Genomic DNA, 14985 nt, shown 5'->3' with positions numbered 1-14985 from the left:
GCTCAGAACAAAATTGGGGTTCTTGGCTTATACAGAGATGGCTACACCAAAACAAGCTGACCCAAAGCTGTCTAAAGAGACACCACAGGGCCGGCATGAAGCAACCATGAGGGCATTCTGCATGATGCTCTAAAAACATCAAATATGTCAGAATCTAATGTGTTTTTTCTTAGTATTTATTTATTTGGCTGCCTTGGGTCTTGGTTGTGGCACACGGGATCTTTGCTGTGGCATGCAGGGTCTTTTGTTGGGGCACACCAACTCAGTTGCTCCGAGGCATGTGGGATCTTAGTTCCCTGACCAGGGATCAAACCTGTGTCCCCTGTACTGCAAGGTGAACTCACACTGGACCACCATGGAAGTCATCAAAATGGAATTTAGATTGAATATTTGCAAAGTCCAGAGAATTCAACAACCCAGAGAACTAGCTGAACTAGTTTTCTACATCCCCAGGAACTAGTTTTCTACATCCCCAAACTTCCATTTTTTTACCCATCCATGTGCTGTGCTGTGCTGTGCCTAGTCACTCAGTCGTGTCTGACTCTCTGCAACCCATGGACTGTAGCCCGCCAGGCTCCTCTGTCCATGGGGATTCTCCAGGCAAGAATACTGGAGTGGGTTGCCATATCCTCTTCCAGGGGATCTTACCAACCCAGGGATCGAACCCAGGTCTCCCGCATTGCAGGAGGATTCTTTACTGACTGAGTCACCAGGAAAGCCCAAGTGGGTAGCCTATCCCTTCTCCAGGGGATCGTCCTGACCCAGGAATTGAACCAGGGTCTCCTGAAATGCAGGCAGATTCTTTACTAGCTAGGCTACCCCAGAAGCACTTACCACCCATGCTGCTACTGCTAAGTCACTTCAGTCGTGTCCGACTCTGTGCGATCCCATAGACGGCACCCCATTAGGCTCCTCTGTCTCTGGGATTCTCCAGGCAAGAATACTGGAGTGGGTTGCCGTTTCCTTCTCCAATGCATGAAAGTGAAAAGTGAAAGTAAAGTTGCTCAGTCATGCCAGACTCTTAGCAACTCTGGAGCCTACCAGGCTCCTCCGTCCATGGGGTTTTCCAGACAAGAGTACTGGAGTGGGGTGCCATTGCCTTCAACCCAAAGATCAAGATGCACCCCTGAAGAGCTTATGAATCGCTTAAAAACTTCCACATCTCCTCAACAAATTGACTTGCCACATTTTCCCTTCACCTTCCCCTCTGGCCAGAGCTGGACAAGAATTTGTTACAAAGCGAAGAGCAAGATGATGGGAGAGAGGAAGTAACTGTGTAACAGTTCCTGCTAATTTATCTGAATGTGTAGACATAAATGTTGCCCCCGAGGCTTATAAACAGGATCCAGTAAAGTAATCCCTAGCACAGGAGGTATGGTGGAATCAAAGATCCTGAAGATTCCTATGACGCCTTCCCATCTCCCCCAGGGTAACCACTGTTGTCAATCTGACTTGTAGATTGGAGGCTTTATTCTAGAGACAGCTTTATCCACAGAGAGAGGAGAGGGGCGTGGGACATTTTTAGATCAATCCCACGGAGAAGGATATCTTCTGCAACTTGATTTTGTCCCTACCCAGAATTTCACTTTGAAATCTTCCTCTGTGGGCATCTACAGAGTTTCATATTCATTTTAGCCACTGTATAGTAATCCATAGTAGAGACATGGTACCACTTCAATTATTCGGCTTCCATTAAAAGACATACTGATATTTCCAACTTCTCACTATTAGAAATGGTGCCGCATGTTTTCCAGGTGTGCACATACTTTTGTGGATCAGGCCACAGAATATGTGTATTGTAAATGTCACATGGCCCTCAAAGCAGTAGCTTACACACCACCATGCCACCCTCTTCATATCACTACTGACATGCTCCTTATGACCCATTTCTGACCTGCTCAGTCAGAAATACCTTGGGATAACTGCCTCATAACTTGCATTTTCTTGAACCCTACTAACACCAAACTCTTTTTCTTAAGTTTTGGGTCTTTTGTATTTTTTTGCAGACCGCTTGCTGTGCATTGTGTCCCTTTTAATTGGAACATTTTTTTACAAGTTCTTTATGTATTCTGGTTACAGATCTGCTCATCTGTCATATATTTGGTAAAACACAGTCTTCCCAGCAAACAGTCTGAATTTTCAAGTGGGATGTCAAACCATCCACCAGGAAGCACAAAACTGAGTCTTGCGATATGTTGTTGTTGAAAAGGGGAAGAGGGTACAATACACACGAGAAAGCTAAAATGCCTTCCTCGCTCCCTTTCTACACCTTAACAATCTTTGTGTTAATGAGTCCAGGGCTCTGAGAAGGGTGTGGGCTGGCCCACTCTGTGCAAGGCTCTGCAGGGGCATTTCTCCTGGAGACAGTCATAGGAGCACCATCCAAAAGAGGATGAATGAAGGGCTGCACTGGACACAGCTCAGCGGGCCTTCCCTGTGCCCCCCACACACACCACGCACTTTGCTGCTCCAAGGCAGGGTATCCAGGCCTCTGCATCAGGACCCAGCTCTGTACAGGTCCCTACCACACTGAGGGCAGCCTTGGGAATGCAGAGAAGCAGCGCCTATACCTGCTGGAATTCGGAACCTCAGACCCAATGGGACTCCCTCTGGCTGAAGGCCGTTCTGATGGTGAAAACCAGGGTTTACGGGCGCACCTTGCCTGGGTCCCGCTGCAAACAAGCCAAATGTGAAAGGCCATTTTCCAGGAAGTTGGGGAAGCTGGGCAGGGCCTGGGTATCAAGTATCACTTGCTTGTGATAACAGTACAGAGATTATGTGGAAAACAGGTCTTACCATTCATGCTGAAGTATTTACAAGAGAAAAATTGAAGCTGTCCAGGACCCATTAAGTGGGCCAGAAGAAATGAAATGAACAGAACTTGTTAACTGTTGAAGCTGGGTGAAAAATATATAGGGGTTCCCTGTACTAGTCTAATTTTATGTATACTTGAAGTTTTCTATAGTAAAAGGCTAAGGTAAAAGATGTTAGAAGTTCTGGGGATCCAGAAACTGGACTAAGACTTGGTGATTTTCATTCTTTGATAAACACAGTGTAGGTAAAAGGCACGTGGAGCCTGCCCCACGCCATCCCTAGGTGAGGTGCGACACCATTTCCCATAAAATTATAACCACTTGAGTCTCTCTAAGCAAATCTGTTCAACCCCATTATAGATTTCACTGTCCACAGTCACACATTTGTATCAATTAACATAATTTTCATGCCTTATTTTGAGATAATTTCAAATTTACTCAAAAGTTGGAAGATTCATGCGTGAAACTCCCCCATACTTGTTACCCAGATTCACTAATTTTTCATGTTTCACCCCACATACTTCATCATTCTCTCTCCATACTCACACTGCTTTTTATTCCGAACTAAGAATTGGTTGCAGACATTATGCTCTTTATCCATTAACACTGAGTACACACTTCCTAAGACCAAAAATATTCTCTCATAGAACCTCAGTACAATTAACAAATTCAGGAAACTGAACTCAGACCACACTTTTAAATAATTGACCTCCATAGTCCAATTTCATCAAAGTTTCCAATGATGTGCAAGTCAGTTTTCACTCTAAACCAGTCTTCTTCAGAAACATGCCGCATTTACTTTTCTCGTCCTGTAGTCTCCTTTAAGTTGGACCTATTTCTGGGCTGTTTTTGTGAACTATAAGATTTGTTAAGGTGTCTAAAAAGCAGAGACATGGCTTTGCCAACAAAGGTCCGTCTAGTCAAGGCTATGGTTTTTCCAGTAGTCATGTATGGATGTGAGAGTTGGACTGTGAAGAAGGCTGAGCGCCAAAGAATTGATGGCTTTTGAACTGTGGTGTTGGAGAAGACTCTTGAAAGTCCCTTGGACTGCAAGGAGATCCAACCAGTCCATTCTGAAGGAGATCAGCCCTGGCATTTCTTTGGAAGGAATGATGCTAAAGCTGAAACTCCAGTACTTTGGCCACCTCATGCGAAGAGTTGACTCATTGGAAAAGACTCTGATGCTGGGAGGGATTGGGGGCAGGAGGAGAAGGGGACGACAGAGGATGAGATGGCTGGATGGCATCACGGACTTGATGGAGGTGAGTCTGAGTGAACTCCGGGAGTTGGTGATGGACAGGGAGGCCTGGCGTGCTGCGATTCATGGGGTCGCAAAGAGTCGGACGCGACTGAGCGACTGAACTGAACTGAACTGAACATCCAAAGCAATGCACAGATTCAGTGCAATCTTCATCAAAATCTCAGACACTTTTTTCAAAAGAGAAAATCCACCCTAAAATTCATATGTAATTTCAAGGGATCCCAAATAGCCAAAACAATCTAGAAAAAGTTGGAGCACCCATACTTCCTGATCTCAAAACATACTACAAAGCTGCAATAATCAAAACACTGACAAAAGGATAGACACAGACCAATGGAATAAAATAGAGAATCCAGAATTGCCCCGCTCTACATGTGGAGCAAACGACAAGGATACCAAGACTATTCAATGAATAAAGAAAAGTCTTTTCAACAAAGGGTACTGGGAAAACTGTATTTCCACATTAGAAATAATGAAGTCAAACCCACACCTTAACTGAAAATGGATCAAGGACCCAAACAAAAGCTAAAACTATGAAACTTTTAGAAAAAAACAATAGTGGAGAAGCTTCAGGACATTGGACTTAGCAACAATTTCTTGGATGTGACACCAAAAGCACAGGTTTAAAAAAATAGATAAATTGATTTTTTTAATTAAAAATTTTTGTGCATCAAAGGATATTATCAACAGTGTGGAAAAGCAACCCACAGAATGGGAGAAAATAAATGCAATCATATATCTGATAAAGAGTCAATATCTAGAATATATAGAGCTCCTACAACTCAACCAAGACAACCCAAACAATCTGATTTAAAAATGGGCAAAGGATTTGAATAGTACATGCTAAGTCACTTCAGTTTTGTCAACTCTGTAGCCCACCAGGCTTCTCTGTCCTTGGGATTCTCCAAGCAAGAATACTGGAGTGGGTTGCCATGCCCTCCTCCAGGGAACCTTCCTGACCCAGGGTAACAAAACCACGTCTCTTACATCTGCACTGGCAAGCAGGTTCATTACCATCAGGGGCACCTGGGACATATTTCAAAAAAAGATATACTAATGGTGCATGAAATATATATAAATGACATGAAAAGATGCTCAACATCACGAATCATTAGAAAAATGCAAATCAAAGCCACAATGAGATCAAAGCCACTTCACACTCATTATGAAGGCTGTTATCAATAAAGCAGAAAATAACTGATGTTGACAGCATGGTGGTTACTCAATAGAGTAAACTTAGAAAGACCATACGATCCAGCAATTCCACTTCCGGGTATATATCCAAAAGGACTGAAAGCAGGGACTCGAACAGATTTCTGTACAACTATGTTCATAACAGCACTATTCACAACGGCCAAAGGTGGAAACAACCCAAATGTCTGCCAACAGACAGAAAAAGCGGTAAAGCAAAATGTGGTGTATGCACGGGGTGTAGGTACATGTGTGCATAATGGAGTATTACTCAGTCTTAAAAAGAAGTATTAATACATATTCTGAGATGGATGAACACTTGAAAAGACTGTGTTAAGTGAAAGAAGCCATTTACAAGAGGACAAATACCATACACTTCCATTTATTTGAGATATCTATGGTAGTCAGTTTCATAAGTAGAATGGGGACCGTCATCGCTGGCAGGAGGAATAGGCCACTGGGGTTTAACGGGGGCAAGTCTCCACCTGAGGGATAAAGACAAGTCTGGAGATGGACAGTGATGACGTGGCACAAGGTGGAGACACTTAACACTGGGGAAATGCACACTTATAATGGGTTCAAAGGTCTATTTTATACATATTTTACCGTTATTTTTGGCTTTCCTGGTGGCTTAGATAGTAAAGAATCTGCTGGCAATGAAGGAGATCCAGGTCCCATCCCTGGGTGGGGAAGATTCCCTGGAGAAGGGAATGTATCCTTGTCTGGGAAATCCCATGGACAGAGAAGCCTGGTGGACTATAGTTCATGGGGTTGCAAACAGTCGGACATGACTGAACAACTAACACTTGCCTTTATTATAAAAAGATCTCAGGTAACTGATGTCACTTTCTAGGTTCTTCTGTGTTTCTTTTTGCAAAATAACCAGATGTACAATCCGTCCCTCCATGTCTTATTTTCTCGTAAGACAGAGCTCCCCCTTGTTACCATCTCCTCCGGTAGCCCTTAAGCTGCTCTAGAAACGTATTCAGTGTTATACAAAGACTATAGTGACCTGGTGGTTATTTCCCTGTCTGGAGAAAAATTCCTAATTTCTAAATGTTATTTCCAAATGTTCACTAACAGTTGAAAACATAAGGCAACATCCTGCAACAGGACACCAAGGTGGACACTTAACCGAATGTGACCCAGAGGTTGTGCCTGAAAGCCTTCTCAGCTTTGGCCCTCACTCCCTTTCTACACCCCTCTTACCATTCACTAGAAAGTGGCTCACTTTCTAGATGGAACTCTTATGCCCCCCCTCAATTCCTCACCATCCCCCAAATCCTACTCATTCTCCTTCCCAGTGCCCATTGTCTGCCAGAAGCTAAACTGCTGTGTGCGTCCCTCCTCCAGACCCCCAAGGAATAACTGGACATTTCCTTCTGCCTCAGTTTCCTCCCAGGATGCTCCTCCACCAGGACCGTTCCTGGGAATTCCCCCACAAATCCAAGGCCAAGCCCCTTGATTTTTCAAGCACCTCCTTTCTGGGGTGCAGCTACTACCCACTTAGCTCCCCTACCACTACCCCTGGCTGCTGCCAAATCCTCCTCTGAAAATATGGCTTCGGCTCACCATATCTTGCCCTGCTTATCGCATCACACCCTGCATTTGCCTGAGAGCTAAGATCCTCACCCTCTTGACTCCACACCATTTCCCCTTCTCTGAGGACGGTGCTCTGGCTGCTCTTGGTTCTGCCTCTTTCCATGCCTGCCCTTCTCTCTCAGCCTTTTCCCATCTGCAAACACATTCCACAAACACATTCCACCGCATCCCACGTGGTGGCTCCGAAATAAATGAGAAGATCTTGGGAAGGTTGGCCACTATCAGGCGTCATCACAGAGCTGTGGGCTGCAGGAAATCTTTGGCAAATCCTAGCTGAAGCATATTAAGGCTCAGTTCAGATGGGACTGAGAATTGGTCCATGAACGTGTTCTCAGATCATCTCCCCAGCTCCCTGTCTCACCCCCACTGTGATTTCCTTCCTCAAGTGGGAAACTGCTTTCGCACACCCCGAATGTGCCTGGCATTGTGCAGGGGAATCCAACCAGTAATCAGGCAAGTTTCTTCGTCCTTTCTTGTGCTGGAATTCTTTGCATCTGTGCTTTAAACCTTGATGTGATATTTGTTTCCTTTCAACAGTTGAAGATTCCTCCATTACGTCAGACTCAGTCTAATCTGAATCAACAGTCATCACTCTGACCGTTTCATGTGCTTTTTAAATGGCACTGAAGCCATGATGTGGCCCTCCCACACACATGCACACACACAACATGTTCGTATAATTTTGTCTAGCCCTTAATATGTGAATTCTTTAGAAATAACATTTTCCCCAAATCAGCACTATATGGTATGTAAGTGTATGCATGTCGCCTTGGTCATCACACCTCTGCTAAGCCCCTCTTGGGGAAGCCTCTCTAATCTAACTCTACAGATTAGAGTCAGTCAATCCAGTTCATTTTTGCCATCAAATCTCCCACAGTCAACAAACAGAACTCTAAGCAAACAAGGTAAGCCCCTCCCTGACTCTGGACTCCACAAGACATTCCTAAAACAACAGCGACTAACACAGAGACGCTCGGCAAAGAAGAGTGGTGGTGGACAGAGCTTCCTGCAATGCTGGAGATGTCTTCTGTGTTCCTGGACCATTCGAGCCACCCGTCACATTTGTGTGCTAAATCATTTCAGTCGTGTCCGACTCTCTGCAACCGTAAGGACTGTAAGCCCTCCAGGCTCCTCTGTTCATGGGACTCTCCAGGCAAGGATACTGGAGTGGGTAGCCATGCCCTCCTCCCGGGGATCTTCCCAACCCAAGGACCAAACCCACATCTCTTGTGTCTCCTGCATTGGCAGGCAGGTTCTTTACCACTAGCACCACAAACATGAGGAACCTGAAATGCAGCGAGTGCAGTGGAGGGACTGAATCTTTCATTTCAGTTCAGTTTAATTAATTTTAACCTAAATAGTTACATGTACCTATACTCCACAGCAGAAGCCTACAGTGAGGATTTCTGTCATTTAAGTGCACACTGGGTTAACTCGCCCTCCAGGAGGGCACCCGAGGTGTGGAAACCCAGAGGCTGGAAGCATCTGAGACTTGGGGGAAACCCTCCCCCACTCCAGGAGGATTTGAAGAAGCTGCCACATTCTCCCCAGATAACATCTCAAAAGTGACAGAGCGCTTACTGAAGCTCATTCCAATGACAATTAAAGACACACACCACATCTCACTGGACTTTCTAGAGGACAAGCCACTTAGTCTAATCAGGCTAGATTGTTCTGTAATTATTTCCTTCCCTTTGGCTTTTGATTTTTTGGTTCTTTCAGTAGAACTTGGGGGAAAAAAAAAAATGGAAATCCCCAAAATGGTACAAATAACACCAACACAATTCCTTAGTTTTGAAGTTTTCCCAACACTGTTCAACAATTCCTTGGCCACTCTGTTAATATGATTTTAAACAGATCACACCCCAGACATATTTTATGACAGCAGCACATGCAAGCAGAGCTGTCCCGCCCTTTTTTCCAACTTGGCAAGCTCCTCGGCAAAACCAAATAAATACATACTAGAAGAAGGCTGGTACAAACCCCAGCCAGTTGCAGCCATAATTAGTGGGCCAGAACTGGTCTTGTTGCTTAGATTTTTATTTCAAAACTCAAGAAGCCTGCACTACCCACCAAAATTGTAGCAATTCTTTTACAGTGATACAGTTCTACAATATAAAACCAAAGAACTCAGAGTCACTGAGAAGCAATGTTTTCAAAACCAGTTCTTTCAGCCCAGCTGTCCTTTCATGAAATTGCTATCGGACATGTAAAATCCAGACTTAATCAGCAACACTTCTCTGCAAAGCAAAGCCCCCTGGTTACTTTGCTTTGACACCTTCCAGGCATGGTATTCATAGGGTCCACCTGGCAGTCACCACAGGGTCCCCAAAGAAAGAAATATCTTAATGGCAACTTTCTTTACCAGGAACATATCACAGCGCATAAGGGGATCCCCATGGGGGACAGCAGAGTAAACCCAAAGCTTCACAGCCCAGCCCTTCTCCAGGTGGTAACCACAGGATGCTGCCGGTCCCCCTCCAGGTTCCCAGGGAATGGACCAGATAAACACCAAAAGGCCCCTGACATCAACGAATGTTTTAGAAGATGGTTATAAACCTTGGGTACAGATAACAGTTAGTAACCCACTCTCTCTTCCCTGACTACAATTTGGAAGTATATAATTACACCTCTCCCTGAGAAAAGAGTTAGCGTGCACAAATTTCCTATACCGAATCAGAGTGGCCAGGGCTCTGCAGATTGCGGGGGGGCGGCGGGGGGGGGACCAAGCCTTTCACACCCAGTTCCCATTTCAATGGTAATGATAACTTTCTACATCCTGGCCTCCCGTGGAATGCATTTTAAAGGAGTGCCACTTCTCCAGCTGCAACCTTGCTTTAGAAATCCCTCTTTAGGGGATTAATCTTCCCTACCTGTCAGACAGGCTGTTCCCCAGCCCCTGCATTTCTATCCCGTTGATCTCAGGAAAAGATTGCAAAGGCTAGAGCGTGAAACCCAAATTCTTCAAGGCTTCAATGTCTCAAAGGTTAAACCGAGGGAAGAAAGACAAAACGTCCACAGGGAACAAGTAATTCACGACAAATCACACCATAACCGAGAGTGACACACACACACAATTACAGTGGGATTTTGACCAAACAACAAGAAAACGTTTTAACAGTAAAAATAGAAATGGTATTTCACGTTGTCTTGTAAATCTGCAGATCGCTGTCACCCAAAACCCCTGGTCAATGTATCTTTTTAAACCCATGTTGCTTTTCTGAAGGCAAAAATGTTAAGTAGATTTCTTGTAAGTTGTCTAACCATGACTTGCTTTACTAATCAAGAGTTCAGCCTCGTTGGCTAGAGCCCCTCGGTCACCTATCGCCATTTTTATAAACAGTTCAGTACAGCAGCTCACATGGAATGCCACATAGTGGTGGTCATTGTCCAGATGGCATTTTTGTCAAGTAGACATGAGGGTTAAACTTGCTTTTGCTATTAAATACTGACAATTTTCAAATGTGTGCTTCTTCTTTTCTTGGTACACAGCCATAATAAGAAAAACATGTTGCCTTACTATAGAGTATATAAAAACTTTTCTTTTTCCACAGTCTTCTTTTTCAAGATGTTTTCATTTACTTCTTTTCAAATGGATCACTATCATTATTTATTACCGCCATCACTCCAGGGATATGGGCCAGAAGTCAACATTGCACTGTTAAAATCAGGGGTGAAGAGACCCCAAAACTCCCAGCCTGTCAAACCCAGGCAGAACACACAGTCCAAAATTAAGCATTTGTCTCCCTAAGGAACAGAACCTTCTATAAAAACATAGAACTTATAAATCCTTTCAGAATAACGTTTCCTTGTTTTTACATAGTAACGTATGTTTTGAGTATAAAATACACTCAGATTACAGGGATTCCTCTTTACAGCAGAAAAGATGCCAAATACTTGAATCTCCTGTAATCATAAAATTGTATTCATAGTTTGAATATGATCTTATTCTTTGCATTTCCACCTCACCTAACATTCAGAAGAAAGAGAATTATAAACAGCTTCCTTACTCCCTCCCCTATAGAAATTACTATTATTTCACTGGAGAAAGAAAATTACCTCCACACAGGGTTCAGAAATTAAGGAAAGTGATATTGGATTGCTTTGTTCCTCAGAGATTTCTTTAACTCTACTGGAAACTACGGCAATGTTTAAACTCCTCTGCCCAAAATGCGAGCAACTTTTCAGTCTTGCTGCAATCTTGATTTAAGGAACAGACCCATCACCTTTTCTCACATCACCCACTTTCAACTCCCCCCTGGCAAATGCAACTAAAACCGCTGGGCCACAGGTTTGCGCAGTAGGGTTTTGCAGGGCAATTAACCCCCACATGGCCACGAGGCAAACGCTGTTCAGTGGCACGTCGAGCCCCCGCGGTTAAACCCCTTCTTTCCCCTCCCGCAGCGCAGCAAATGCACACCTTGACTCGAAACGGGAGAGGGATTCTAGCGGGATAAGGGGTGCAGAAATCTAGAGGGATGCTGTTCAAAAGGCACAGACTAACTTAGGTCTGCTTTACTTACCTTTGTACCGTGCACCTTGAGCGGCTTACACTTTAAGGGACAGCGACAGAAACGCAAACCCCTTTCCCAAATCAAGTAACCAAGGATGTGTGACGTAATTGGCTCTTGTATTAAACCCAAACGCCCCCCAGGAAAGGCTGCCGAGCATTCCTGAATCGTTGGATGGATCCCTGGAGCGCGCAGTTGGCAGCAGAAGACGACAACCACCGAGCCCCCTTCTTGTGCTTTTGTCTATTCTCACCTACCTGCAGAAATGCCAGTGGGAGGGAGCACAGTACATTGAGTGGGGGACACGGAGACCCACTTAGGTGTAAGGGGCAGCTCACACATTTCTGGGTCACGAGGTGAACCCCCTTAGCTTTCAAACCTAGAGGTTCCGCCGCCCTCCCTCGCCGCAGCAGGGTGCGGGAAACTGGCTGGCGGGGGGCGGGGTGGGGGCGGGCAGGCGGGTGCCGCGGGTATCGGGACAGCGTGGCACCCTAGGCCGATCCCCCTAGCTTCCACCGAACGTGATGGCACCTCTTGCTCGCCCCGGGGTCCACGCAGCCCAACAGCGTGCGACCCTCGAGGGGAATGCCACCCGGGAGCCTGGCCCACCCTCCAGCCAGCCCGAAAAAGGCTAGGTCTCCAGCAGCGGAAAGGCAGCCCGGGGACCCCGGACCCCAGGCAAGGAAACGCTGCTTTGGCCACTTCTCGGCGGTGGCGGAGGGGGTGAGGGGCCAACAAAAGGGAAGCCAAATTCCCTTCCAACCAAGGGGCGGGGATCGGGAGCCCCCTTCCCTGAGCCTCGTCCCACCGCGGCGCCGGCCCTGGGGAGATGTCGGCGCAGACCCGGGCGCCGCAGACCTGGAGCTCTGGAAAGAACCTCGGGGAGCAGGGCCGAGATAAGGTCCTGAGAACCTCGGACACGTCTGAGGACCCGGGCGCCGGCCGCATTCACACTCACGACCCTCGGAAACCCCCGGCTAGGGGCTCCTCGCGGGCGCCGGCGCCGCCCGCCCTAGCCTCTGGAAACACTTAGGCGTCCCAGAAGCGCGCCTTATTGAAAGCAGCCCCGGGCGGCGGGGCGCAGATGCGGAGCCGGGCTGAGGTGGGCACGGGAGGGGGGCCCCCGCCAGGCGCCCCTCGCCCAGGAGCACCGGCGCCGGCGCGGCGGCCGGAGCAGCAGCATCGCGAGGGAAGGGACGGGCGCGCGAGTGGCAAGCCCTCTGCCCGCGCTTGGTGCGCCCGGGCGGACGCGGGCTGGTGACTCCTACCTGAGGCCCTGGACACGCAGAGCAAGAGAGCGGCGACCGCCCAGACGGCCGGGACGCACAGCCACCGCAGCGCCGAGCCCCGGGCCATGCCGCGGGCCGTAGGGGCCTGGGCGCGGGGATCCGGCGCCACCACCCCTGTCGGCCACGCGTCCGCTGCCCTTTCTCCTGGGCGCTTGGCAAGTTGGTCCCTTTCGAGGAACTCGCGGTCCTCTTCCTCTCTCGGCCCGGATGCGCCGCTCGGCTCGGGCCGGCCGGACGCGCGCGGGGGGCGGACCGCGGGCAAGCAGGGAGGCAGGGTCCCAGGCTCGCCCGCCCCGATGGGCAGAGCGAGAGGCCAGCTCTGGCGCCCCCTGCTGGACGGACACGCCCGTAGCGGGCGGGGCGCGCGGGCAGCGCGGGGCCAGAACCGGGGGGCAGCCGCTCCGTCCCCGGACTCGCCTCCCGCGCCCGCCCTCCGGCCTGCTCCTCGGAACTCTTGGACGCAAAGGTGGAGCCTTCGGGACGTCCAGCCAGACCTCGCGGGGACTGCCCTCGCCATAGAGACTCCTGGTGCAGTTGGCACCCACCTTTAGGGGCGGGACCCCCGGGAGCCTAACGGTAAATCTGTAACTCAGGACGACTCGGTGCCCCGCCAGCCTCCACCGGGCATATCAGAGAGACACCCAATCCCAGAAACCGGTGGCGCGGGAGGAAGAGAAACAAAACTTTCAGGGAAAAGGGCAGAGTCCCCGCCGGCGCCCTCCCGGCCTCTCCTCGCTACGCTGCGAGCAATGGGGACAACTGCGTGCCTCCAAAGTGCTCGGAAACTGCTGGGAGTGGAGCTGCATGGAGGGAATCCTCGGGAGCGCAATGCTATCTGAAGCCACCGTGGCTTCGGGTTTACTGTTAAAAGCAAATTGTGTAATTTTACCCATTAAACGCAGAACACTATTTGTTCTCTGCAGAGCCCCAGAAACATGCAGAAGTAATTTGCTTCACTTGTAAAAGACGTTTTGAACGCAATTCAAATAGCATATTTTCTTGCTTATTCTTGGTTTGCTTAACACATGCAAAGATCTGGAATTGGAAGGCCTGACCCTCCTGTTGGTAACTTAGGAATTTTCTTTGTTTTTGCTCTCTTGGAGAAAGGGACTCGGAACATCCAGGGACTCAGTTGTTTGCTTTGTGAGATTTATCTTTTAACTGATTATGGAGCAGTTTGTTTGGCGTTTTTGCTCAAACACCATTTCCTGCTAGTTGGGTGAATTCGAGAGAGTCCTGGCCTTGGGTGCCAGACCCAGAGACCCCTGAGCTTGTCCCCGCCTGGAATTGCCCCTCCACAGCCTCAGACATGTCAGGAAATAAAAGTCCTCCTCCTGTGGTCTCCTGACAACGTGGCTGAGCCGCCCCGCCTGTTACCCCTGTTCAAATTATTTAGGCCTCTGTCTCTGCTTAATCTGTTTGGGTGAACAGATTCCTAAAGCAGAAGAGGGATTGTGACTGAGACTGTTCAGGGACGGCCGGGGATCCAGGGCCGAATGGGAAATGGTAAAAGCATTATCCAGCTGCAGCGGCCCCCGCAGCTGCTCCTCCGGCCTCTGGTGCGGGTCTGAACCCGGGACTACTCTCCAAGGTGTTCTGTGAGCCCGGCCAGGTGTTTATCTTTGGCTTTTTCCTCCCTTTTCTTCCCCTGGGGTCCCTCAAGGATGTTTTAAGAGTAAATAAGCCTTTAAAAGTTGGTCTTGAAGTACTAGTTCCAGACTCCTCCATTCTGGTTTTGGCAAAAAAGACAGATGGGGTGGGGGTCGGGGGTGGGGGAGGGCAGGGGGGAGCCGGGGGCAGAGAAATCTCCTATGAGACTCGCCCTCAAAACCCAGTTAATCGGCAAAGCTTCGTCCTTTCTGTAGACATGCACTCCTTTTGCTTTCCACTCCGAATTTTTGAGGCTGTCCTTCCAGAACCATTCTCTGAGCAGCTCTGCCACTTGCTATACACGTACACTTCTTGGTGTGAACTTTGGGGAAATGCCCTAATTGTGCTTCACCTGTTGTCCGTGTGCAATTTTCACACGACTAGATTCCCCACAAACCTGACCCGAGAGTGTAGACAGCAACATGTATTTTTGCTGACAGTTTCTTGGGTGGGGTCACACATTATTTCTTAAAGCTTTTTAAAAATTATCTTTTCAGGTTTTCTCTTTCCCCAAATTATCCCTGGGGCTTCCCTGATGGTGCTAGTGGTAAAGAAGGCATCTGCCAATGCAGAAGACATGCTTAATGAAATGTGCATTCAATCCCTAGGTTAGGAAGATCCCCTGGAGGAGGGCATGGCAACCCACTCCAGTATTCTTGCTTGGAAAA

The 14985-nt window shown here is 48.0% G+C and overlaps 1 protein-coding gene across 3 annotated transcripts in view; it reads right to left on the bottom strand.

Annotated features, from left to right (window-relative positions):
* Positions 1-12958, bottom strand: part of ROR2 (receptor tyrosine kinase like orphan receptor 2) — a 236237-nt gene extending 223279 nt beyond the window's left edge. The window contains exon 1 of one of the 3 annotated variants that reach the window (XR_001500898.3): positions 12647-12958. Coding sequence is in view for 2 of the 3 variants with exons in the window: in NM_001105464.2 (NP_001098934.2) it covers positions 12647-12734 (88 nt within the window). In the remaining variant the exon portion in view is untranslated. 3 annotated transcript variants of the gene reach the window in all.
* Positions 12959-14985: the final 2027 nt, after the last annotated feature.

Source organism: Bos taurus, chromosome 8, assembly GCF_002263795.3.
Source record: "Bos taurus isolate L1 Dominette 01449 registration number 42190680 breed Hereford chromosome 8, ARS-UCD2.0, whole genome shotgun sequence".
Lineage (NCBI taxonomy): Eukaryota > Metazoa > Chordata > Mammalia > Artiodactyla > Bovidae > Bos > Bos taurus.
Note: the sequence above shows the minus strand (reverse complement) of the source record. Positions and strands in the feature narration are given on the sequence as shown.